Source organism: Coccomyxa subellipsoidea (genome assembly GCF_000258705.1).
Source record: "Coccomyxa subellipsoidea C-169, whole genome shotgun sequence".
In the NCBI taxonomy this organism is placed as follows: Eukaryota; Viridiplantae; Chlorophyta; class Trebouxiophyceae; family Coccomyxaceae; genus Coccomyxa; species Coccomyxa subellipsoidea.
Window position 1 is genome coordinate 24,988 of NW_005178032.1, and position 24,780 is coordinate 49,767.

At 50.6% G+C, this 24,780-nt stretch overlaps 7 protein-coding genes across 7 annotated transcripts; 3 read left to right on the top strand and 4 right to left on the bottom strand.

The window, feature by feature from the left end:
• Window positions 1-1,501: 1,501 nt before the first annotated feature.
• COCSUDRAFT_37105 (S-adenosyl-L-methionine dependent tRNA/rRNA methyltransferase) lies at window positions 1,502-3,524 on the top strand (the record flags this gene model as incomplete). Its single annotated transcript, XM_005646220.1, has 6 exons — window positions 1,502-1,510; window positions 2,467-2,512; window positions 2,659-2,786; window positions 2,991-3,078; window positions 3,175-3,236; window positions 3,363-3,524. The coding sequence occupies 6 exons, from the start codon at window positions 1,502-1,504 to the stop codon at window positions 3,522-3,524; spliced, it is 495 nt and encodes a 164-aa protein (XP_005646277.1).
• A 470-nt stretch (window positions 3,525-3,994) lies between these two features.
• On the bottom strand, window positions 3,995-5,789 carry COCSUDRAFT_37106 (hypothetical protein; the record flags this gene model as incomplete). The annotated part of the gene is made up of 4 exons (XM_005646221.1): window positions 3,995-4,108; window positions 4,446-4,594; window positions 4,925-5,071; window positions 5,261-5,789. 4 exons carry the CDS (start codon window positions 5,787-5,789, stop codon window positions 3,995-3,997), a joined length of 939 nt encoding a protein of 312 aa, XP_005646278.1.
• An 830-nt stretch (window positions 5,790-6,619) lies between these two features.
• Window positions 6,620-8,327, top strand: COCSUDRAFT_56188 (hypothetical protein; the record flags this gene model as incomplete). The annotated part of the gene is made up of 6 exons (XM_005646222.1): window positions 6,620-6,709; window positions 6,926-6,994; window positions 7,222-7,267; window positions 7,409-7,538; window positions 7,792-7,918; window positions 8,313-8,327. The coding sequence occupies 6 exons, from the start codon at window positions 6,620-6,622 to the stop codon at window positions 8,325-8,327; spliced, it is 477 nt and encodes a 158-aa protein (XP_005646279.1).
• A 354-nt stretch (window positions 8,328-8,681) lies between these two features.
• On the bottom strand, window positions 8,682-11,882 carry COCSUDRAFT_53846 (hypothetical protein). Its single transcript, XM_005646223.1, has 8 exons — window positions 11,732-11,882; window positions 11,453-11,554; window positions 11,191-11,274; window positions 11,011-11,084; window positions 10,743-10,800; window positions 10,458-10,587; window positions 9,856-10,031; window positions 8,682-9,525 (listed from the first exon to the last, which is right to left on the bottom strand). Exons 1-8 carry the CDS (start codon window positions 11,795-11,797, stop codon window positions 9,454-9,456), a joined length of 762 nt encoding a protein of 253 aa, XP_005646280.1. The 5' UTR covers window positions 11,798-11,882; the 3' UTR covers window positions 8,682-9,453.
• A 2,810-nt stretch (window positions 11,883-14,692) lies between these two features.
• On the bottom strand, window positions 14,693-15,307 carry COCSUDRAFT_16953 (hypothetical protein; the record flags this gene model as incomplete). Its single annotated transcript, XM_005646224.1, has 2 exons — window positions 14,693-14,826; window positions 15,133-15,307. Coding segments are annotated over 2 exons (309 nt in total), but the record flags the coding sequence as incomplete, so codon positions are not given.
• Window positions 15,308-17,622: 2,315 nt separating this feature from the next.
• COCSUDRAFT_42801 (kinase-like protein) lies at window positions 17,623-20,422 on the top strand (the record flags this gene model as incomplete). Its single annotated transcript, XM_005646225.1, has 7 exons — window positions 17,623-17,729; window positions 18,212-18,320; window positions 18,753-18,885; window positions 19,098-19,273; window positions 19,485-19,565; window positions 19,823-20,026; window positions 20,285-20,422. 7 exons carry the CDS (start codon window positions 17,623-17,625, stop codon window positions 20,420-20,422), a joined length of 948 nt encoding a protein of 315 aa, XP_005646282.1.
• Window positions 20,423-20,728: 306 nt separating this feature from the next.
• Window positions 20,729-24,215, bottom strand: COCSUDRAFT_66672 (20S proteasome alpha subunit F). Its single transcript, XM_005646226.1, has 7 exons — window positions 24,007-24,215; window positions 23,723-23,824; window positions 23,421-23,590; window positions 22,987-23,197; window positions 22,348-22,428; window positions 21,639-21,792; window positions 20,729-21,042 (listed from the first exon to the last, which is right to left on the bottom strand). The coding sequence occupies exons 1-7, from the start codon at window positions 24,019-24,021 to the stop codon at window positions 20,936-20,938; spliced, it is 840 nt and encodes a 279-aa protein (XP_005646283.1). The 5' UTR covers window positions 24,022-24,215; the 3' UTR covers window positions 20,729-20,935.
• Window positions 24,216-24,780: the final 565 nt, after the last annotated feature.

The window sequence follows — 24,780 nt, forward strand, 5'->3', positions numbered from 1 at the left end:
CGTCCTCATCGCAGTAGCCAGCATCGTTTATTCTCTGTGGCATATTGAGCACTCTTTCTGAAATTCTGAGAATTAATATATGAAACCTCTCGATGCGCAAGCATCTGGATGAGTCCCAAGTGCCATGTAGCCTTTCCAGGCCGAACAGCAACAACCTATGCTCCTAGCTTTTCCCTCGATATCTCAGTAAGCGGACCGCCATAAGGCACGCATTGTCGCATAAGAAGCCTTAAGATGAATTTGAATCGCTGTTGGCACATAGCAGCAGCTTCGGTGCTTCTCATGCTGGGGACACCCAGCATAGAAGGGCGTCCAGCACTCTCCTTGGTGCGTCACAACTACTGGCTCCTTGCACGCTGAACGGTTTTTTGGGGTCTCAACAGAATCCCTCATTTTTATCACACACCTGGGCATCAAAGAAAGCAATGTAGTCTGTCATCCGGTGTCCAGCATATGGCGCTCAAATTTAGACATTTATGTCTGCATGCAACAGGCACAGCCCGTTCACAATATTCCGCAAAGCTTGAGAGCGGCAAAGAGGGATCTTCCGATGAGAAATGGGGCAGCTCTGGGGTTGGGCCAAGTCTGTAGCCCCGCGTCTGCTTGCGTGGCAAATGCAGCTTGCATCAATAGTTTTTGTGTCTGCCAGAGTCCCCTCATTGAACATGATGGCCAGGTGCGACCTTCCCCATCCCCTGTGTTGTCAAGTACAAAGTGCCATAATCTTTAATGTGGTAGTCCTGTTCATAGCAGGAAGCCAGTTGGTGCACCTTTGCTTGAGTGCCGCAATCTCGATCATTTTCTGACATGTCACAATGGTGCTGACATCTGTCAAGAACAGTGTTCATGCTGACATCAGTCAAAAAAATTGTGCGTGCCTCACAAAGAATGGTCATGCAGTGCATAACAAACTCTGGCGCCAGCCTGCCGCCCAGCAAGCAGCAGAGCCGAAGGCATCTCAATGATGACTCTCCTGTCCCGGAAGCCACTTCTGGCACAAGCCCGTCACCAACAGACTCCAATTCACCATCGAGCACAACATCAAGCGATGGCACCGGCCTAGTCACCTCTGTCACTGGTGGTACAGCCACAGCTGCTACTAGCACTTTGGCAGGCAGCTCTGCAGGCGGGTCAACACCGCTGGGAAATGTGGTCCTTGGGTCACAGCAGTCGGGGATTGTGAGCACCAATCTAGGGGGAAGTGGGGGGTCTTTGGGGGGACTGCTGGCCACCTCAAACATCTATGTGGGCTCCAAAGTGAGCCAGGCGGATCTGAATACCTTCCTATCAAAACTGTCGGGCGGCTCTGGCGTCACAGTGACCCCTACTAGTCAGGTGGTGACCCAAGGCCCGCCCTACGGGCAGGCAGGATCGTTCCCAGGCAGATGACAGCCTGATTAGAGATGCATTGCAGTGGCTGATTTAATGTCAGAACTGATGCATTCTACCGGTCTTAAAATGCATTGTCACAGCGCCCTTGGGATATCAACCTTTCGGGCGCATGCCGACTGTGCTTTTGTTTTGTTCTGCTCTTCAGTCAGGAATTCCCTGTTCAGAGATACTGTCAACAGAACCTTTACAACACATCCTACTGAAGCTTTTTCCCGCAGTTGTTTTTTGTCAGACATGTTTGCTTTGGATCAGTCAGGTAGTGCAGCTATTGGCGTTGTAGTGTGGAGTGATACAGCTGTATTACTCAGACACTTGATATTGATATGCCAATTGATGTCTGCCTGGTGTGATCTGTGTTGGTGTCTCTGCCTCTCTTCTTCCAATTCAAACAATATGACAGCGCTCTTAATCAAGCATGCTTGTGGCCTTTGCAACTTTGCTTCTATTTGTAATGCTGATGGATACCTTCTGGATGCTGCTTGACCCAATCTGGGCTTCTTGATCTTCACTTTGGAAGCAAGGGAGGTCTGCAATTTCCTTGGACATGGCTCAGAAATTAGAGTCTGACCAGAAGATGGCCAGCCATGCATTTCTCGGAAGTGCTCAGCAAAATTGCGGCCGAAATCAAATAATGCAACGAAAACATCTCTTATGACACCTTACTGCAATAGCTGGGCGCTTTCACGGTCTTGGGTGTTGAGACCTTCAGCCCAACATCGAGCCTCCTGCATCGTGAAAAGGTACCACCACCTTCAGTCATTGTTTACACATCTGCATTGGATGAGATGGATTGAAGATTAATATTTTTTTCGTGATGCAGGCATTACAGGAGGACTGCAAGTTCTGCAACAGACGGTCAATCCCAGGACGCGTTCCTTGCAGAAGATCTTCAGGCTGGCTCAAAGTATGTCTCTTTTGAGTTTTGATTTTTACATGTCTGTAAGGAATTAGATTGACCGTAATTTTCGTCCCTCAAGTGAGCAGCCACCAAGTTAGACACATCGATCTGTGGGTGATCTGAGGGCAACTGAGAAACATTTGGCTGGCTCCTGCAGGACCAGCTGGCTGCGAAAGGACCTCAGCGTTGTCCTGGTAAACCCGCAGATTCCTCAGAACACAGGTGCGGGGCAAAGGCCTCTGCCAATGCCTGGTGGCTCACACCTGGACCAAGACGTCTTCCAGTGACATTAGATTCCATGCGTGCACTGCACTCCGTAAGTAACGGGCTGCAGCTTTGGAGGTGATTCCTTGCGGTGTGGGGAGCAGGGACAATTGCCAGGACTTGTGCAGCGACTGGAGTGGGGCTTCATCTGGTGGGACCTTTGGGCTATGAGATAGACAACAGCCGCCTGAAACGTGCTGGGCTTGACTACTGGCCATATGTGACCGTCAAAGTACACACCTCCTGGCAGGCATGCTCCCTGTCACAATGAGCCGCAGCCCTACTTGTCAGCCTCACATGCATTATTCTGAATAATTTATTCACCTCAGGATTCTTCCAGTTTCTATTTGAGCACCAGTTTTGCGGGGTGCGATACAGTGGAACCCAGCAAGAGCAGTCACCCTGACAGTGAGAATTGTTCGGATGGCATTTGCAGGAGTTTCACTCCTTCTGGTCAGGGCAGCAGGGTCCAAAGAGGCTGCTGGCATTCAGCAAAGCCGGTTCATGTCATTATGCAACACCAGGTCAGTATGACACCTACAAGCCCGCATTTATACTGCCTTCCTGGCCAATCTGTCCCATTTTGTTAATGTCGACCATGAGCTTTGGTGTCTGTGCAGGCCTGTATCAGTCAGGTGACTGGCTGCTTTTTGGCGCAGAAACAACTGGCCTGCCTCAAGAGGTGGGGCCCTTTTGTGGCACACATATGTCTGGATTACAAGAAGCGTCAAAAAGCATGCCCAGGCATTTTCCTGTTTCTGAGTATGCGCCTACTCTGGAAATGAGGCGCTTGCGCTTTTCCCTCCAGGTGTATGACTCGCTGGAGCAGAGTGGTGGAGTTGTTGTGAGAGTCCCAATTGTGGAGACCCATGTCCGCTCCCTGAACCTGGCCGTCTCACAAGGCATCGGCCTGTATGAGGCAATGCGTCAGATTGATGGGCCTCCAGGGGTGCAGGATGGCTCTCACTAGCACCGCAAGCAGATCCCCTGATCGCTGCTATAAGGAGATGCGACTCTTTGCTGAATATCGACCGTTGAACTTTACAATCAAAAATCTACAAAGACCAGCAATTGATGGTCAGCTCTTGAGATTGTGCGCTGAAGCGGCGCATATCCAAGTGTAAAGTCTTGAGACATTAAATTTTATTTTTATTAACAGTACATAGCCAATGAATCCGAAGGTAAAGCACAACAAACACATGCAAGTCACAATGCTGTACACACTTGTGTGTGCACAGTGTGTTTGACCCCAGCAAAAAGCATTCAATTGAGCAAATGTGATACAACAGGCCAGCTGTATTGGATTTGGATCCTTCCTTATACTGATAAGAGCTCATCTGCAACGAGTAATGGTACACTACAGGTATGGTGTTTGGAAAGTTTGAGCTCAGTAGCAAGATACTCTCGAGTGTCAACATTTGCAGTCGAAGGGCGTTCAAATCAAAGACGCGCACTAAGGCTCATCAGGCCACTGAACCCCAACTTCACCAGACCTGCCACGCCCTCCTCTAATGTCAGATCCTTGGGCCGCTGCAGCTCTGCCAAACCAGGCACCTGCAAAATTGCACAGCGGAGTCCAGTCAAACAGATTGCAATGACAGCGCGCACAGATGGTTCTCCAAGGGGAACAGAGCCGCGCCAGAGAGCATCACAAGCGGAGACCTGCAGCTTCAGTACAAGGTGGGTCACAACTTTCAGATGAGATTGCATGCAGCTCCACGTGCTACTAACTGGACTGTGTGATTGTCTTTCTTGTCTGCAGCATCACGAAGCTTTTCGGGGCAAACTCCTAGATATTGCGACAGGCTAGCCGCAAGGAGTGCCATGCGCATGCACGCCCCGTAATCGGCATGTGGCATTCTGGAAATGGCAGCTCAACAAGGGCGCCTGCCTTGACAGAGCCGGCGCAGCGCGGCTGATCGCGCAGAGCGCGCAGCGCCTCTCGCAGCGGTGCTGCGGCTTCTGTGTCGGCCGCTCCGGATGCGCGCAGCTCGCGAAGCTGGTCATTGTACTGCTCATTCAGCGCATCCGCCACACCCCCTGCAGTAGTATGGAGCCAGGGTTCACACCAAGATCAGTATATCCGGAATACCGGAATACACCCAACAGACAACACAGCTGGCCCTGAAGCTGGTCTTTGCAGGAGGAGACACAGTTGCGGTGGTTTTGCAACATGTCCCTACATTGAGGGGTTGTGTAACGTGTGCTCAGGGGTTATATAGGAGAGGAAGGCCTCGCTGACAACTCCTTCCTCTCTTATAATGTTGTCTGTACGCACAGTTGCAAGTATTCTTGCCCCTTTCCTCACAATCTGTGATTCATGAATACGTGTAGGACGTCCATCTGATATTATAATGGTAAAATCAGTACCTTTGACGGCATCGCTGAGTCCCCGCGGCAGCACGGCACTGAACGCGCCCAGCGCTGCGCCGCTGGCACTGACTAACGGCGACATGAGCGAGGGGCGCGTGCGGTACTGCACCGCCATCTGCTTCAACTGCTCCAGCAGCTCCTTCTCTGTTTCCTGTAAGTTTCATAAGAACACTCCTGTCTGTCCAAAGAAATTTTTTCTGCAATGTGATCCCTGTGCATATCCTGAGACAGTCCTTTCAAAGAATTCCTTCCCGCTGTATCGTTGCAAGTGCAAGGTTCAGTCTTGGTTGGCATGGGCTACTCTGCAATCTATGAGCAGCTTTGATGAGCTACTTGCCTGGAAGTACTGGAGGTCTGGTCTTTGGCCCCCAGCTTTGCTTTGTACTGCAAACATGCGCACTGCCGCTGCCTCCGAGGCCAAGTCAGCTCTCAGGATTTTGCTGATCAGTCTGTTGCGCCTCGGATTTTTGTTCTGCCTTCTCAGGGGTTCCTCAGCGGCAATGCCTGCACTATTACTTTTGTTGATACTGTCCCCAGCAGCACTACCTAGGCTTGGGGTTGTTTTTGATGAGACTGCATTCCCCTGACTGTCCATAGTGAGTGCTGACCCTGCCCTCACAGAATGGAGCTGGACGGGCGAGCTGTTGACCGCTGCTTTCGAGGGCGGATGCAGCTGTGATGTCTCCGTAATGTACACAGGAATGGTCTGCTGAGACATGGCACCACTTCTGAGACCTCGCTGCACATCATCGTGGTAGTAAGGCTCCAAGATGTCCTGGCAGAACATCTGCACCCCATTCGAGAGACGCGGATAACCCTGCTTCAAGAAGTGACGCGACACATTGCAGAGTATCATTGCCATATGCCTGAAGGTGTCCAAAGCGGATGCTATAATAGAGCTCTCTTCTACTGTTCTACTTCAGCCATAACTTCCCCGTTTCACAGATTAATGACGAGCACATCCAGGTGCACCGTGTTGTTTCGATTCAATTGGCTTCGATTGCTTCAAAGGTTTGAATACTGATCCTGATGGGCCTTCTTGGCGGGTTTGCATCCTAGAGTACACCTCCACTCGCATAGCTTCCCCACACTCGAGAGCTGCTCCCACGAGCGGCCACGTCGATTTCCAGCTTCTCCTTGCGATATGAATATGAAACCGTCGCAATCCTTTAGGCCGCCCTCGTTTAGAGCTTGCTGCACCTGCTGGTTCTCACTAAAACCTCTATAAAATTCAGTTGACGAATCAGTACTATACGAACACCTTTTGACTCCATCACCGCTACTTCAAGGACAAGGCAATGACTGCAAATATGATTGCTCTTCCCACGGCGGGCGCTTTTGGACGCACGGACAGGCACGCTCAGTTCTCAGGTCGACAATTGTCGGGACTGAGGTCGCTTCCAGCGCCATACAGATCGCGCGGCAGGACGGTCTTGCCGGCTATCAGAGCGTCCGATGACAAGGTAGCTGCTGCGCAATCCTCGACGAAGTCCCCATCAGTTGCTGAGAAATGGCTATGAGAAATCTACCATTACCTATATGCGCAGAATGCAGAACCATACATGGTCATGTGTGGTATAAGAGCAGATGACCATTCCTCTCTGAGCCGATATCTGCAAATGACATTGCCTGTTTCCAATATATCAGGGCAACACAGCAACCAAGGACACTCCCGTGGAGTCGATCAATGAGATGAGCACTGCAAAGCTTAACGAGGTCATTCAGGACCTGCCTGCAGAGCAGCAGAAGGCGCTGTCACAGCTGTACCTTTTCCTCGTTCAGGTGTGCCATATGCTGCACTTTGTAGCCTTGCAATCCCTGTCTAAATTCTGTTTTTCTTGCTAGGACGGCTCCAATTATGTAAGGGGTCTTTTGACACCCCCGCTGAGGATGAGACGGGGGTGGATGCATGTGGTTTTGCAGCTCAATTGGATCTGTGGGGTCCTCTAGAAAAATGAACCCATGCAATAGCAGTGAGATGCATATTTTGCTGTGCAGAACCCAAGTCACAATATCCGCATCCGCGGCTGGGCCGATGTGCAGCGCGCAATCGCAGAGGACTACCAGGTGAGAGCCTCCAACTCCTGAACAAAGTAAAGAAGCTTGCGCCCTCAATCAAGGGCACAAAGTGCATTGTGCGATTGAGCAACTATCCGATGAAAAGTAGTGTTCTGGTAGTGGTGAAAACTAATTGCTTCTACTGTTTGTGCCGTCAAATGCCATGCGCATGGTTCGCTTGTACCCCCGGCATTTGGAGCAAGACCGCTTTACTGATCATTGTGCTTTGCATGCAGGTTCTGGTCTGGCGCCCTGCTGAGCTGCTGAATGGCCGCCTTGCCAGTGCGTCTCAGCTCACTTCTGTGCCCTTGTACCCCTTGGACCTTGTCATTCTTGCCTTGTCTATCAAGTTGAGGATATCCACTGCACTATTCTCAGCGCACGGACAACAATAATGCTGAGCCATATTTCTGTGGGGAGCAGTGATTGGCTTCACTCTGGGCGCCATCACCCAGGCACGCACAGGCATCAGTGTGTGGGGCCAGCTCAACGCGCTGCCTTTCGCCTACCTGCTCGCATACGGCCTCGTTGTCACTGGAGGACTCCTAAACCAGTGAGTATATCTTAATCACCACAGTCAGGCAGCCATAAACTGCGTATTGTCAAAAGTAGACTAACTTAGCACAACTGCACTGCGTGTCTGAAGGGTAATCAGCGTCCTGCATTCTGTCTTCATCCATGCTACTACTGCTACAACATCTCAACTCACATTTCTGTAAAAGGTATTAGTGATGTGATGATGTCTATGTGCAGTGCAAACGCAAAGATTATGCTGATTCCTGACCTTGATGACGTGCATGCCACAGGACGTTTGGCAGGCCGAAGGAGGGCATCAGCCTTGGTCCCATCAAGTTCAGCCAGCGCGCAGAGCTGCTGAACGCCCGCATGGCCATGGTTGGATATGCAATCCTGGCCTATGTCGGCTACAACCAGGTGAGCTGTGCACTTTCTCCTTGATGAGCAGTGTTTCATTTTTTTTGCTTTCAAATTTGCTTCAAAACAAACACATGCATACATCCTTCCAATTGCCTTTAGCAGCTGACACTTTAGCTGCTAAAGTGGAGTGTTTTACTAAAAGCCATGGAAAAGATACTGTTGCACATTGCTTCTCCTCTCTGTTTCATTCAGCATTGATGACTCTCATTGCAAGAGGATATAGGTGTAGGGGAACAAGGAGAGACTCTGCCTCATTCTCGACCTGCTCAAAACTGGATTTGGCCCTAAAAATGGATGTGGCCCTTTTTGCTGAGGTGTCTGCATTGTTGATTTTCAGGACTTGGCGCGTGGAGTGGCTCTTTTGCTGCGCAGTGCACAGGCTGGCATGCAGGGCATTGCCAGCTAATTCAATGATTGCAAAAGTATGTGATGAGAAGAAAAAATTGCAGAGTCAAGACATCCAATGCATCCTTGTACATTAGTCAAGATTCTGCTATTCTTTCGCCACGATTGTGTGCACCCTGTAGTCTTAGTAGGCAGGAGGGGAAACCTACAGTTGTCCATGCTGACTCTGTCTACAGATTATTGTTTTTTTTTGTTCTGCTGTACACAGGAAGAACGTGCTAAATGCTCCCTGATGCTATCGGCAGCTTTCCGTTAGGGACAGTCAAATATGCATGGGAATGTTACAGTGCCTATCAGATGAACGCTGTCTAGCGAGAGAGCATGTGAACTTTATTATGTCCATCTACAGTCATGTAAGACGCATTGTTACAAAATATGTTTCTGGCGCAGCCCAATCTGCAGAGTATCCAGGCAAGCAGCCTTGGCAGTACAAGCCTGGACCTCAATCCTATGTACTTCATAAATGCCCACTCACCTATAGTATATACATGCGGAACAATGTGTCACTTCCAAAAAATTCTGTGATGTATATCAAAACTCTCTTCCAGTTCAGAAATTCCTTCCAGCACATCACAGAAAGTGGTGTGCCAGGTTTGTCAGCATCTGCACTAGTGGCAGATCTGAGTTCCGTCAACTAAAAATGCAAAATTTTTCCAGTGCTGGAACAAGCAAGCTTCTCCAGTGCTGGAACAAGCAAGCTTCAAAGCTGAACTCAGCACCATATCTTGCTTCAGACGTCTTTAACAGTGAAAATTTGAAACTTTATTCACGTTCTACTTGATTACTTCAACACTTAAATGTATGAATATCACATCCGGGTGATCGCTCCCACATCAGCGCCCTCAAAGACACCTTCTGCAGCCAGGTACAGCTGCCTGGCGTCCTCTCATCAGGCCAGGGGGATGTGAAAAACTACCAAGCTTTCATTCACCCCATAGTTGCACCATTCGGTCAGAACACTTTTTGGGGACCGTATATACGGCCGAATATACGGTCACACGGTATTAAAATATACGGAATCCGGTCAAAAACGGCCTATTTTGGCCCAAAACACCGAATATACGACCAAATATTCACCGTATGCCGAATGGCCGAATCCGTATGGTGCAACTATGATTCACCCCTGTTCAGGGGGCACCGCTGTAGTCACAGCCCGCCTGCTGAACGTCCTGGAGCACTCCAAGATCAAGGCCCAACTCCTGCAACGGCAAATCACTCCATGCTAGTCACCATGCTAGTCACTCCACGCACAACATGCCAGGTTCTTCAGGTGCTGCCTTGACCGAAGGCATCCTTCAATGGCAGCAAGGTCCCAGAGCGCACTGTCTAATTGCATGCACCCTACAGAGCTGTGCAAGCCTCCTGTTCAACAGCCTTGATGATAGCGATGTCTCTTTCACTCCACCATCCATATCAACTGCCGAGAGAATGCTGCAGATGACATGAGCTGGATGAATAGCCTCATCTCATCACATCGCCATAAATCGAGTGTCGAGCTCTGCAAGTCAGTCAAAGCACAGTCAGCGCACCAGAGATTTGGCGCGCAGTGCTTCCAGGGTCTCGGCGGTTGCGACCTGCTTGCGCGTGAACCACCAGAATCCGCGCTGCGCCACATCAGCGATGCCGCCGTCCGCGCTGCCGGTGCGGCAGCCGTTGCCGCTCGGTATCGTGGGTGGTCCTGTGGTGATTATGGCCCACTCGTAGCCTGGAGGGCAGTCATGACAAATCTCATGACCAATAAGCCGAGAAATATCATGACAGATCAGCCGAGCGAAGACACACATTAGCTGGCCGGTCAGTACAAGTCTCATGATGAATCAGCTACGCAATGGAATTTGCAGCCGGTAAGGCGGTGATGGCAAATCTCATGATGCGAAGCATATCCAAGGCAGTCAGGCAGTGAAAGTAGTGCCTCTTCTAAGTCTTCTCATGCCTAAAGCATTTATTTGGGGTCACCACTGCACGTATATGGGGCCCAAACTGGCATCCAAATGCTGGATCTTGGACCCAAGCCCCAAGATGGACGCTGAGAAGTAAGGCTGGTGATGGCAGCTTTATGATCTGGTATAGAAGATTGGCAGAAAGTGAGAGATATTATCATGGTGGCATGACTGAGCAGTCTGTGCAGCACCTTCGAACTTTGGGTCGGCTGAGGATGAGTCAGTGGCAACCACCCAGTAGTTGGCCGCCTCGCCGCTCATCTTTGCAGAGGCGCTAGAAACTGCCGTGGTCACTCCATTGTCACCCAAGTACGGGCCAACCTGCAGCAGTGAGTAGAAGCTGAGCCCTGGATCAAGCTGTACAAATTGAACTTTCTTCCTAAGATATCTGAGCTTCATGTGTGAGCATGTCATGCACAATGCAAGGAAGCATTTGAGCAGATGGCAGAGAGCAGAACCAAAAAGTCTGCAATCACCTGCAGCTGTGAGGGAACTGCATCATCCGGCACCGTCGCATACAACTGAAAGCCGCCCCTGTGTCACGCACAGACAACTCGTTAGAATGGAATAAATCGGTAGAAGTTTCATCGATAAGCTTAATAAGGACACCGCTGATCTTTTGACTGACCAATTTCAGGCAGAGGCAATGGCGCAAGAACAAGCACAGCACATTTGAAAATATCTTTGCATGGCTTTCAGCAGGTTCAGCTATTAGTGAAGTGAAAGGGGGAAGGGGGTGCTCACTGTGCCTTGCTGGTGGTGGCAGCAAGCCCATTCACCCGGTCCTTGTTGGAGTAGTTGTTCACATACACGCCCTTCTGCACAGACACCAAACATGCCATTGTTTGCAACGTGTCTGAAGAAGACTTCACTGGCTTTATCAAATGTTTCGGACCACTATAAGAGGTGTCTGCAGGGACGCACCGAAAGATCTCCAGGCCCGGCAATCGGTATGTAGTTCGCCCGCACACAATAGAGGAAATTCTCAGGCGTGTAAGTGGTCGTCACCTGTCGATTAACAAGAGTCAGAACATATTCAGGGGAAACTGTAAGCGGTACACGTACCATCTTGGTAAATATTACTGCAGCGAATGCTCACCTAGGCACTGTCGAATGAGCGAATTGTCTTCAAAACCCATCGTAGGCCATCGGTAAACGATAGCAAGTCTTCTCGAGGTGTGCTTACCTGCTTCTGAACGTACCAGGGAGCGGAAATGTACGACGTCAAGTCGAAAGGTTTAGCGGAACTGAATCCAGGAGGCGGGCATGTAGGCTGCGCCAAAAGTTCCTGCAACACGTCAGGAATTATTCATTAAAGTGGTCGAAGAAGACGCTGCCAAGGTTGCTGTCTGTGACTAAGCAATAGTGGACAGCAATCCTCGGCACACCCCCACAGTCATTGCAGCGGTTTTGTGAAGAGACAGCTTGAAGTGAAGACGAATACTAACATGACAGTATCACTCACCCTCCCGAGAATGGTGCTAGCGCTGGCCAGTAGAATGACCAGGCAGACAAGGAGAGTTTTCCCCATCTAGAAGACCAGAAAATGCCTTGTCACAGCGCCCAAAGCAAGGGATGGGTGACCAAGTAGCCGTCGAAATACTTATTGAGTTTCTCAAGATTCTTCTCTGGAGAATTCCGCTGATTCTCGTCCTCATCTGGGACCATCGCCCTCACGTAACCATCACGTTTCTGATGTGTAACACATCTTACACATTGTATAACGCGCAAAAACTCGCGAAGAACATTGTCAACACAGCATCATGAGTGGCGGTAGTGAGGAGAAGAAGGGAGGTCGTGTCCAACGGGGCGGAGAGGAGGAGGTGGGCACCTTCCAGAAGGTGCGCCAGCATGTGAAGGAGTTCGTGGACGCTAGCCCAGAGCAGCACACGAAATGATTGAAGAACACGTTTGCCAAGGTAGTCTCTGCAATACTTGGCTGATTGCTGACATGCCTAATGACGATGCCTCAGACTGTCTGCTACAGTACTACCTAGGTGTATGTGGGCAATGCCCTTCAACACCTTCAGCTGTTAATCACAGAGATGTTATTTCTGGCACCTTGCAAGCAATCTCGCTGATGCAATTGTGCGTGCACCAGCTGTTCAATCGCCCGCCACCCAAGCCTCAAGTCCATAGCGTCTTCAGGCTTCAAGTAGCAACAGCACAGCCTGAGGATGGCAGGTAGCTGCGGTGAGGGGCACACGGTGTTTCAGCAGCTGGCAGACGTGCTCCACGTGCTCCATGAGTCAAGAGGCCTCACAGCGGCAGCGAAAGAGAAGTGTGGCACCCTAATCCAATTTTGGTAGTATCAGCAGCAGTGGCAGCAGTTACTACTAAACTTGGCCTTCTATTCTCCCAGCAATCAGTGCTGCCAGTAGAATAAAGTGCGGCAGCGTGAACTGCTTTCTGGAGCAAGCAGGCGGGCTGTGCAGGCCAATAATATGATGGGTTCAGCTCAACCTGGACCGCTGCATGCTTCCAGCGGTTGAACCTTGAAGGCCTTGCCTGCATTGAGCACGCTGAATTTTGCTCGTTCAACGAATGCCCCGTCCTTCATATGGTGTTCATGCCTTGATGGCTGCGCACTGCGCTGTTGTAGAGAAACCAGAGTCTGGCAAGGATGTACTGTTTGGAAAGTCCAACATTGAATGTTGACCAGCTTGCAATTGCATGTGCTAAGATGTTCAGATCGTTCTTGACTTGCTGTAGTAGCCAGACATGCACAGTGCTCATTGTGCTTGCTCGGCGCAAGAAGTGAATGCAGAGTTTGCACGAGATGTAAAGTTCATGTGGGAATACTGAGAAGTGCATATGCGCATGTCGGAAAACGATACAGGCCCAGAGGCAGCGTCCTGGCTGTAAGTAGTTGCAGTATTGGTGCAGTATTAGATGCAGTCTGTGGTGAAAACTTCAATTAGCTGTACAGGCAATTATGACAGTGTGGTATCAGATGCCACCACTGGTGTCATGGCACTACAGCTGCATGCATCACACCATCTGCAATTCCAAGGGAACTTTTCAAGCGCACTGGAAGTCATCTCGCCTCAAAGTTTAACATTTGGGTATCGGATAGATGGGCTACACGCCTGGTCAGGAAATCTCACACGCAAACACGTGCGCGTTAACTGCCATAATGTCTACACGTGCTGTACACGTGCGTGTATGCTTGGGTCACGTGCCCGATTACGTAATCACTCAGAAACCGTCAAAAATAGCACAAAACCCGCCAAATTCATTGTAGAAGGATCACCAACCCTTTCAACATGCTGTGGGAAGCCTTACAATGCTATAGGGCCATTTACAGTGTGCATGAATGCTTCTTTTAGATGAGGGGGAATTATAGAGGGTATCCTCCTCGGCTCCACCCTGTCTAGTCAAGAGCCATTGGTGGGGAAAATCTATAATTCTTAACACCCAAGCATGCTCAAATGAGCTCTCCAGGCTTGGGAACGCCTACCATGACATCTTACCCATGTTTGGTGCCCTAGAAGTGCTCCAAACCCCCATAAATAGGAGTTTGCGTGTGGAATGCGTGTATTCGGCCAGAAAATTCCTACGCTAGAGTACAGTGCGTGTACGTGTAGCGTGTACCTACACTAGAGTAGCGTGTAGCCCAACACAGTGCTTCTCAACATTGGACATCTAGATCTTGGTCATCTTGGTCATGCATGACTTGCAAAAGCTTGGCGCTTTGTATTCGTTTCTCGGACTCGTTTAATTTTGCCCATCATCAAGCGAGCAGTCCTACATTGCAGACGCCCTGCCAGTGAAAAACCTGCATTGCTGGTGGGTTCCCTGAAGAGTCCAGGTCAGGTTTTCGCCCCAGGCGAGCTCATTGGCTCCTGAGATGTATCTCCAGACAACTCTGCCTATCATGGCCTTTTCAAGGCTACCTGGAGTTCAAGGACCCCACACATCACCATTGCAGTGACATGTTTAAAGCCATTGCTTCATGACAATGCCCAAGACTGTGCCGGTAATTGCTGTGTCTCTCAGATTAAACCAATCACCAGCCCACTCCTTTGCATCTCTTCTTTCAAACAAATGTGCATCCTGATTAGCATGGTTTGTCGGTGGTCATTTCTGATGCAGCTGCACTGCTCTCAAACTCAGGCGAAACCTTTTGCAGTGCTCTTGGCCTGCGCGGAGGACCCATCCGCTCTGAGCTCCTCACGGCGCTTCAGAATGTAGTCCCGCAGCTCCAAGAACCTGCAGAAATGAATAACAAGACAAGTCATGATGTGCTGACCTGGTACGTGATTTTGCGGACAATTGGGCGCATATCTGAGACGCTGCAACATGTCAGTGTACTCGAGTGCATCCTGATCAAGGTTGCCGTGTTATCACTGCAAAGCAACGATTGCATTCAAGACCAGGCGGACCCAAAGAGAACTACAGTAGGTGACGCGCTTGACTATGTCACTCACTTGGGCAGAGATCTGAGCTCGATTTTGTCGCCGTTGCGCAGCGTGACCACCATGTCTCCCCAGAAGCCCAGCCCCCGCCCGACAGTCTTCACGTCCTTCACCTCCTGGTACGCCGCATCCAGCGACTCGGCTGCGCGCACGCACATGCATCAGTCACAGCTGGTCAGGAGGTGACTACGGCAATCTGCCTGTAGTGCCTCCCAAGAGGACATCTAATATTAGCGCTCAAGATAAATTTGAGATCTGCCCTCAGCATCCTGAGGATAGAGACTGGCACACGTGTCTACTGCATGCGGCAGAAACTTCTGCCAACAGCGACACCGGTCCAGTGCAACCAGCAAATCTACGCCCCTGGCGCGCTGACACACACAACAGAGTGCTGATGCTTCATATGGAATTGAGGAAATGTGCAAGGAGCATGGAGAATGAAGCGCACTTTTCCAGGGTGCGGACGTGCTGACTGTGATCCGCCTGTCGGTGAAGCGGTAGTTGACGAAGATGCCACGGCCGAGCGCCGCAAATGTGAGAGGCAGCCACAGCAGCGTGGTGCCCAGCGCGATGTTTATTGCCAGGTCCCCCCGGTGCGGGGGTCCCTCCCAGAACACCTTCTCATCCCTGAAGTCGTACGTCTTCGGTCCCCTCGGCTGCGCCTCTGCATGTGCGCCAGATCATCGCTCAGTCATGGCTGACTACAATATAGCTCCCTGAAGTCATATTGCAGCTCCTTAGCCGTACGCGCTGCATCCCCAATGCTACGTTAGCAATAATATGCGCTGCACGTGTTAGGTTGCCAGACCATCTCCAATTCTCATGCTGCTGTCCCCCTTATTCCCGTGTGCAAGCTTTATGGCACAAAAAACCAACATAGCGGGTGGGCGTGCACCCAGTGTATCTCTCACCAGTGAAAGACAAACACGTAATAGCTGCTCTTGCTTCACTTATTCAGTGGCACCAAGACAATGCTGACTAGTGGATGGTGCGCCTCACCTGCTGCACTCTCCTCTTCTCGTCTGCTCTTCCCATACGGTACCTGTTTCTTAGCAGATTTAAGGGCTGCCAGTCGCTTGTCAAAAGCGTCATCTCCTTGGCCACCCTCTGCAACAAACAGGACTGTTCTCATGTTGACAGTGGAGGTAAATAAATTGAACAACCCAAGTCAGACCATAATCTATGACTATAGCAACCCTGCAACATGACAGTTCACTTTCTTTTGTATTCACCGAATCAATTGTTGAAAATTAGAAGAAGATCGGCACAACAAATTCCCCTGCTTGTTGCCAGGTTCGACAACGACTGCATGAAAGAGTAGAGACAGACGCTTACCCTCTGCTCTGACTTGTAAATTACATCTTCTGCGCGGTGCTGGCACTTTCGAGATGGGTCTGAAAGCGCTGCAACGTGGCTGTGATCTGGAAAAGCAAGAGGAGCTGAGCGAACCAACAGAACTCGTCGACACAGCGTTTCCTTGCATTGTGATGATCTAAAGACGCTTATCTCTTCAGGTTGTTTTGGATGCACTTGAGTTCAATACTTTCCTGTTGCAAATCTCGAGTGGCCAGGAACCGTTTGCCAGCGTCAGCACGGGGCCAAATTTAGCTCACGTGCAGCTGCCATGCAAACGGAAGCTGTTCTGCCTCTGACGAGCTTCAGCTCAAGGAAAGCAAAGTAGCTTCACAGTTGCACTTTCCTTGGCCGGGTATTCACATCTCGCCAAGTTGGCTCTTTCTCGGGAAGAATCATTGCCAGAAGATGCTTCAGCTTCGCATAGCTTCCGTGATCCTCAATAGGCAACTGCTGAGCCTCGAATCTACCTCAAGACAGATCATCTGCTGCGATGGCGAGCCTGGTAGTTCTCAGAAGTACCATTATTTGATATGCAGAATAATACATCAACTTTATCTTTCTATATTCGTCGAAGCCGGATCATATGGCGTGGGTTTTGTCCGCCTTCCTCGACTGCGGCACAATCAGAAGTGTCTCTACGACTGAGTATGACACGCCCGCCGCCACCGAGAAGAAGGATCTGGCACCGTTGTTGTTTAATGACAGACCGACCACAAGCCTACGTTTCCCAGATTCATCAGGAGGTCAGATCCATCAGGTACACACCACACCCGTGCGTTCACTCTTCAGTTGTTTCGATGACACCAATCGCCAGTCTACAAAAAGAGTGCACTTTGGACAAGGGTGGTCATAACAGGCGGCACCTTGCATTGCAGGGTGAGGTCTCAGAGAATTTCGCCATAGATGGGGATACCAGTGGCAGCTCTTGCACCCAGTTGCCGGATCACTTTGACCCCGTAAGTCACCGTTCCAGCACCAAATTAAATTCGGTTTGTTATTTTCAACGTGTCAATGAATGGCCTTGTATTGCTCCCCAAAGAAAGGATCCGCCACAGTGCTTACCACTGTTGTCCTTCACCCTAGCCTAATACCCAGGGGTGCCAATGTAATAGAGAGGAGTTGTTCGTTCTGTGCTACAGGCAGAGCCCGAAGGCCCACACGGTGAGGAGAGCAGCTCTTCAAAGACAGAGCCGACGCTTTTCTCGAAGAATCATGAGCAGATGCGCCACCATAAGGGCTTGATTGGAATCGGCACCTACGGCCGTGTTGAACAGTGCGATGCTTCCCACCTTGCAAGACTGATGCCAGTGGCTTATTCTGGCTGAAGACTGGCTCATAAGCACCTGGCAAAACACGTGCGCTGTGTCCATTTCACCATGGAAACGGTCTCAAAAGGAGGGCATAGTGCACTCGAACTGTGGAAATCTTGATTTCCATCACCATTGCTAGACCAGATGTCAAGGGGAAAGGTGCTCTGTGCTGCAGCGTGCGCAGAAGTGGCGGTCAATTCGGACGTTGGTGCGCCAAATACATGAAGGTCAACACCGCAAGGGGCTTGGCTCAAGCGCAGCACGAGCTGCAGATGCTGCAGTGGCAGCGGGGCTTGCCTGGGGGCTTGCAGCTAGCCGAAGAGACTCTTTTATGCTTTACAGATGCCAAGCATTGTAAGTGGGCAGTGATTGTCATGAGGTGAGCTGCCTGCTGCTATGATCCCCAAGCCCCATGCAGATATGGCCCTACCTGTGATCCGTGTATTATTTTCATTAAATATATTTTTCGGCTCCTATTAAAATATATTTTTCGGCTCCTAGAAATCTAGGATCTAGGTATGTCCAGCAACACGTGTATGATTTTGAGAATCTGTAGCCTGGGTAAACCTCAAAGCCTCTGAGAGGATTGCGGCAAAGGTCTCACTTTGAAACTTCTTGTGCACAAGCATTGCCCAGGCTGCAGCAAAGACAGCGGCAGTTTGAAGGAAAGGATATATCTTTAGGTAACCTCGGCGGCTTCATCCCCCACTAGCAGGAAGGGTCTCAGCCTAGTTGCTGGGTCTTCCCCTTCCCTTTTGCTCTCCGTCCCCAAAGCAACTGGCATGCAGAAATCTCGGAGGAGTGTGAAACACTGAAGGGAAGCAATGTTTGGTGAAGTGAGTCTTCGCTGTGTCTGTGCAGCTTTGAGGAGGGGCACACTGTGGAAGACATGGTCGATGTCCTGCGCCAGAACAGGGGGGATGACCTGCTGGAGATTTTTGCCTGCGATGTGGCCTACCCCACCATGCAGGTTAACCCTCAACACTTGGTAAAAAAACACCCTTCTAATGGGGTGTAGGATATATAACAAAGAAAAACCTTAAAAAGCAACAGAAAACCAAAACGAACACAAAAAGGCAGGTTCACACAACTGCCTGTCATTGCAAGCTGGAACCACCCACAACTTGTGGAGCTTGAAGCTCCAGTGTGGTCACCTGCGGATCTGTGCATGGACTTACCTGGAATTTCCCCCAAGCAGGCCTGAAAATGAGGTTGTCATGGTAATATTAGGTTGATATCATGATGATGATTTCATATTTTTATATTCTATTGACCTGCTGGGAGCCACCTGAGGCTCCTTGGTCTTGTAGGCAGTCTGTCATTGCCCATCCTCATACCACAAAATTCTTATGGGTCTGCGTGTGACAAGACATTTCATTAGGGGGTGAAGCTGGGTTTGCAGGCGTTGGCGGATTTGCATGAGGCAGGCCTTGCGCACTGCGATTGGAAGCCGGCCAACCTTGTGCTGCACAGGCAACCGGGCGGCAACGTTCTCTGCAAGCCGATCGATTTTGGCTTTGCTCGCATCTGCAGAGGTCCGTCGCCTTTAGCCACTCAGAACTCCCAACCTCTGTTGATGCCGACCTTTGAACAAGCACTAAGCACTGACTGGATGGCTTCTTATGCACTCATTCCCTCTAAGCAGGAGGGGACTTCCTGTGCGGGGGCTTTGGCAAAATTATACTCTTCTGCCGCAGAAGTTCTGTACAACAGCTTTCTTGATTGACTTATATTTAAAATTCTGCAGGTGAGCCGCAGTATTACTACAGAGGCACAGAGACATTTCTGAGCCCAGAGCTGCTAGAAAACCGGTGGCAGCTGCTGTTGAAGCAGAAGATATCTACGGCTGTCAATCCACACAGTGCTGATGTGTACGCCAATGGTGTCATGCTCACCATTCTGCTGAGGTCAGCGCTGCGTCAGGTGCGATTACCTCACCGCATACATAATTATTCAATTTTCGCTTTGAGCAAATAGATTCTTCTCCCCCCACGTGATACGGCAAAGCAGCGCATGCATGTTCATTCTGCACAGCATCAGAGAAAAGAATATTGTTGGATAATCTTCCAAAGTACATTCAAACTTCAACACGCATGTTGGCATGTGAATCTGACTGAACTTCTGTGCATGGCAGGAGTTATTTGCGCAATTCTTGTTTGAGCCCCCGCCCTGGTATGAGGGTCTTTTGGAGCGTCAGAGGGTGGATGCACACCTGGTAAGCCTCAGCAGGATGTCACAATGTCAGGGAAAAACACAAAGATAACATGCCAAAGTTGTATTATCTTCTAAACCGCCATCAGGGTGATTGCATTGCAAAAGCATGCAAGTCTGCTGGCTAAGAATTAGATTGATGGGGCTGCTGCAAATTTGAAATGGACCCATATGAGCCGCGCATAACAAGCACTGCTGCCCGTGGAACGTCTAGTGGGACCTGAAATCAAATGGGGCCTGACAGCATAATCTTTTCTGCAGGCCGGCTATAGGCGGGCGCTGCAGTACCGGTATGAAAAGTGGTCGCCCCTGGCTTTTCTCAGCAACTTCCGCCTGCCGGCCGACTGCCAGGATTTTTTGATGCATCAGTTAGTGCCGCAGTCTGAGCGCGCAACTGCAGCAGAACTTATTTCTCACCCCTTCTTGAAGCGCATGGCCGCGCGGCGGAGGAGCATGCAGAAGAAGGTGAGTAAACTCCAGTAACCCCTCAAACACTGTAGGATGTAACAGTGACACTAAGAGTGCCTGTGCGCATTGGGTCTTTGCGTCTGTTGGCAGTGTTGCACTGGCTTAGTCAAAGTCCCAGTATGAATGGATCGTGTCATCAAAGAAGTTGGGCTGCTCAAGCCATCAGGATATCTTTTTGCATGGTGAGCAACATGTACATGATTCACAGCACCTTCAATTGCGACCTGGTCTTTAACATTTCATGTGCAGCTGCAGGCTGAGAACGGCGTTAGGGAGGTAGCATGCAATTGGTTGGACGCTAGCGGACCGGCTGCTGCGCCAGTTCAGGAAGCTATGTACTGTCGAGAGGGAGTCTCGGTGCAAGAGATGGGCCGTGTTGCGTTGCCTGCGTGAGTTGTCGCAGTACACGTGTCGATTGCACAGGTTGTATCATAAAATTGTATGGCAATAAGGGTGGTGGTAGAGCCTAGTGATCTTCGGCATGCAACGTGCAGGAACCAGTAGTATTCATGCCATGCCTATGCACACCAAAATGCGCTGCTTCCCATGCATGTAGAACATGGTCCTTAGATAGACTTCGCCGGTCCGCACTTGAGATTTGTCCCATCATGATCAATGCACCATCTCAGCTGAATGCCATGAAATGCTCAGCACACGCTTGCAGAGGTCACTGCATAATACTGTAACACAGGTTGCCAAGATCCTACTGTATGCAGTTACAGGATCCTCCGGAACTGCCCTCATACAACTGGGGCACAAGGCCCTGGAAGTCACATGTCATCAAGAGCGGAGCTGCAAGTCCTGCTATGTTTCACGTGAGTGCACTAGAGCGGTGATTCATTCACTGATAGGAAGCCTACTCAGGATTCTTTCAAAGTTTGAACTTCAAGCTCAGTTAGAAGATATTCAGTCTTCCATCGGGGCCGGGCCCTCGGCCGGGGGCGCGCCGTCTTCCGGTGCAGCTGCCTCTGCCGGCGCGGCGGCATCTGCCGCCTCTGCCATCTCGCCCTCACCTGCAACAGCAGCATCAGACATCAATGCAAAAACAAAGCATGGCCATTTTAGATAGGTGTAAACTATACCACTAGATTGGTGACACCAAGAATGCTCTGCCCACCACTTTCAACCTGTCAAGTACAGCCAACTGAGGGCTCTCTAAGACAGCTGTCGGTGGCTATGCTTTTGTTTGAGAAGCCCATAAAAAGCACTACATCCTTCACTTCTTCACGTTGCAACAGCAGGAGATCTCACACCCTGCAAACAGTATGAAGTGTAAAAGCAGGGAGGCAGCTGCGATGTACTTGGTGGCGGCGCGTCGTCATCGGCCTTCCCAGTGTCCCATTGCCCAATTACAGTTTTTGCGCCCCTGAATTTCCCTCCAACACCCTATACCCTGACACATGTAATACAATTGGCCCCGGCTGGCGGGGGCCGGTTTAAATAAAGAGCAACGTGCCCACAGTTGATTGGGTCTTGCTTGGAACCGGCGAGTCCAACAAGGGGAAGGATTGTGGCAGCCTTTCACTGCGGCTTGTCTGCAGTGACACCTTGCCTATTGGCAGGAAAAGCGTGCAACAATTTGCAATATAGGGAGGCAGCTGTGGGGCACCTGGCGGCGGCGCGTCGTCGTCGGCCTTGAGCGCGGCCAGGTATGGCTTGAGAGCGTCGCCCTCCAGGATGGTGAAGGCCGTCCCCTCGCCCACCAGCGCCACCGCCGTGTTGTCCGCGCTCAGCTCATCCTCCGTCACACTCGCGCTCAGCGCCTGACCCGCACACAAGACACTCAATATTCTTGCAAATTTAAATCTGCTGCCCTCCGTCACACTCGCGCTCAGCGCCTGACACGGCACACAAGGACTTCAAATTCAAGCTAGGATTAGGATGGAGACTTGCCAACATTTGAACAAAGCAAGCCTGTGTTGTCTGCGCTCAGTCCGTTCCCTGTCACGCTTGCGCTGAGCGCCTGACCAACATAAAAGAACCTTCAGACTCTCCAATTGAGCCTCAAGGAGAAATATTTGCGGGTTCTGAACAAGGACGACTGCCTTGTCACCGCTCAACTCAATCTGTCTGACCCGGACCCAAGAACTTAAGACTCCAAGCTTACACGAACTCTGAGCAAGGCAAGCTCTCGAGGCCAAAGCGGCATTGGCTGTCTCTCAAGGCATTATTTTTATCATTATTATTACACGTTTTTCCTACCAGAAGTAAGGCATATGGCTGCCAGATAATCTTAGGAGCCACAGCTGCAGGTAAGCTTCACATCTTAGTGCCTACGATAGACATGCAGCGCAAGAGGATAGCGACGAGGTCTGCACCTTGAGGCTGTGCTGTAGCAGGGCGTCCACGTCGGCGCCGGCAAATTCCTCAAAGTTGCGCTCCAAGTATGTCTTCGCCGCCTGTACAGACCCAACAGTGCTTTAGCATCTACTCCCTCAAAGCACCCAGGATGGTGGCCTGCCTCGGACTGCTGCCGCGTTCTCCCCCAATGCACCTCCACATGTGAGACTGCAGACATTCTGTTGAAATATTTCTCATCAGAGACATGCTGTTGCACTCATGGCCAGCAATTCGTAAAGTAGACCCCTTCAACGCGGTCAGAGGGGATCTTCCTTCGGCAGACTTCCAGGGCAACAGCATTCTATTCGGTCTCATCCGGCGGCCTCACACAACAATCGAGCGCACTTGCGACGGGGCACCGCATGCTCCTCACATCACTACGATGCACACCCATAGGCAGCCACAAAGCACACCCTTTCCCAGCGTCTCCATTTAGCGTCCGTGCATGAGGTTTTCATACTTGTTATGCGATGAGACGCAAACCTATACCAGGCTGCACAATTTTGTAAGCCCCGCAGACATGGCTGCAGACGCCCTGCGTGTATGCCCTATGACCATTGGTTTGAGTTCTGCCGACCTGCTGTAAAGATATCCAATGCATGCGGACACCACCGCACCTGCGAGCGCGCGCCGATGGCCATGGCCTTGTAGTCGTAGTAGGCGCCGGAGGGGCAGTTGTAGAACAGGTGCGCGCCAGTCTTGTCGTGGCCTGCCGCCAGCACGCCGACGCCGTAGGGCCGCTTCCAGCTGCGTTGAGTCGCCACCTGCGCGCGGTCCGCCAGGTCGCGCACCAGCCTCGCCACCTGGATCGGCTGCTCAAACACAAACCTGCGAGCACATAAATCTGCCTGCTTCACAAGGGTTCTCATGTACATGTCAGCGCTAGTGCTTGCTCGACGCATGCTACTCGATGCATGTAGTCAGTGATATGCACCAGTAACTCTTAAGAACAAGGTGCAAACTCAAAGCTGACAAAGCAGTCCTGGTCTGTGGTTTCATAGCCCTGCAGATGATCAAGAGTGGCTTGGTGTACCACTGGGGAAGGCTGCACCTGTGTGACAGGCATTCGTTTCGCAAGAATCTGCTGATGCTCCTGCCGTCTGATATGAGCCCCGAGACGCCGATGCCAAGGTGGTCGTCAATCTTGAAGATCTTCCTCTGGAAAGCTCCCAGCTCTGCTGATGTCCTCTTAATGGATGCCAGGACGACATGCGTGGTGCTCTGGAATGAAACACAGAATACATTGATACCAAATTGAAGATTTGCACACACCAGACAGGAAGACATAGCAGTTACTCCTTCCAGTTTGCTGATGCTGATGGTGCAACAAAAAGACAAGACAGGCGGACTCACCTTCAGTCCGACAACAGCTGAACCTTGCTTGACTGCTTCCATTGCATACTCAATCTGATGGATGCGGCCTTGCGGACTCCACGTGACAACATCTTGATCATACTGCAACGCAAGTCACACATCAATGAGGCAACGGGTGTTCGCAAGAACAAGACATCACGTGGATCGAATAAGGCTGGCGCTGTAGATTTACTTTGATCTCTTGATACGGAGTCTGTCTCGTGATAGTGCGGAAGGCAAGTGCAACTAAGAGACCAGATGAAGTGATTGAAGAGGAGACATACCTGATTTCTAAACATGCTTCCTGGTGGTGATGCTAATTACGATGAATAATTACTAGGTTTGGCGCTGTATTACTGATGGCTGGTCAAGTCTAGGCCACTCTGAACATCTCACCAGAGAGATTGCCCTGTGCCAGAATAACGATTTACCAACAATGGTTTTATAACGAGTCCAAGGCGATCCAAACGAATCTCCGGATCACTGAACAGGCTTTGCACGCATTGAGAATGCCCTTTTGCCCTGTTCTTGCTCTGTTGGCTTCTTGCTTTCGCCTGTTTTGGCTCATGCTACAAGGAAGAGAGATGCAGGCCCCAAAATGCAGCAACATTCTAGGTGACAATCTCGTGTGTACTTAGAAGATCTATGCCAGCAGTGGGTACACGCGCTTGGCTCCGAAATATATGCATTCCCACAACGTGTGACAGTAGTGGTTGACTCCGCGCAGGTCAGCGCATGCGCATGCAGGATTCTGAGATCCAGCATTGGTGTGCAACCTTCAAACACTTGGCAGTGCTTCCATGCCGATGCGGGTCCAGGATACTACAGTACAGCCTGGTAAGCTGTCGCGACAAGCTGCGATCGCAGCTTATGCAGATGTGCAACTGAGCCGCATGAGCCTTGCTGAGATCACTGGCAGTAAGCAGCCACATGCATGCCAGAGCACATCCCAGGAGGACCTGTCTAAGTCTGCTTTGCCCAGGTGCGCTGAAAGTCTAGAAGATCTTTTCTAGAGGCTCTGTTAGACGCTCCAATTTGAATAGACTTCTTGGTACCCG

Bases quoted from the DNA above. Each gene is read 5' to 3' on its own strand.
- COCSUDRAFT_53846 (XM_005646223.1), bottom strand. From the start codon at position 11,797: ATGGGGAAAACTCTCCTTGTCTGCCTGGTCATTCTACTGGCCAGCGCT. The intron at 11,275-11,452 runs GTAAGCACACCT...GTTAATCGACAG, and splicing joins CCTGGTACGTTCAGAAGCAG to GTGACGACCACTTACACGCC. The intron at 10,032-10,457 runs GTGCTGCACAGA...ACTGCCCTCCAG, and splicing joins AGCCGACCCAAAGTTCGAAG to GCTACGAGTGGGCCATAATC.
- COCSUDRAFT_66672 (XM_005646226.1), bottom strand. The intron at 23,591-23,722 runs GTGAGTCCGCCT...GTTTCATTCCAG, and splicing joins CAGCTGTTGTCGGACTGAAG to AGCACCACGCATGTCGTCCT. The intron at 23,198-23,420 runs GTGCAGCCTTCC...ATGTGCTCGCAG, and splicing joins AACGAATGCCTGTCACACAG to GTTTGTGTTTGAGCAGCCGA.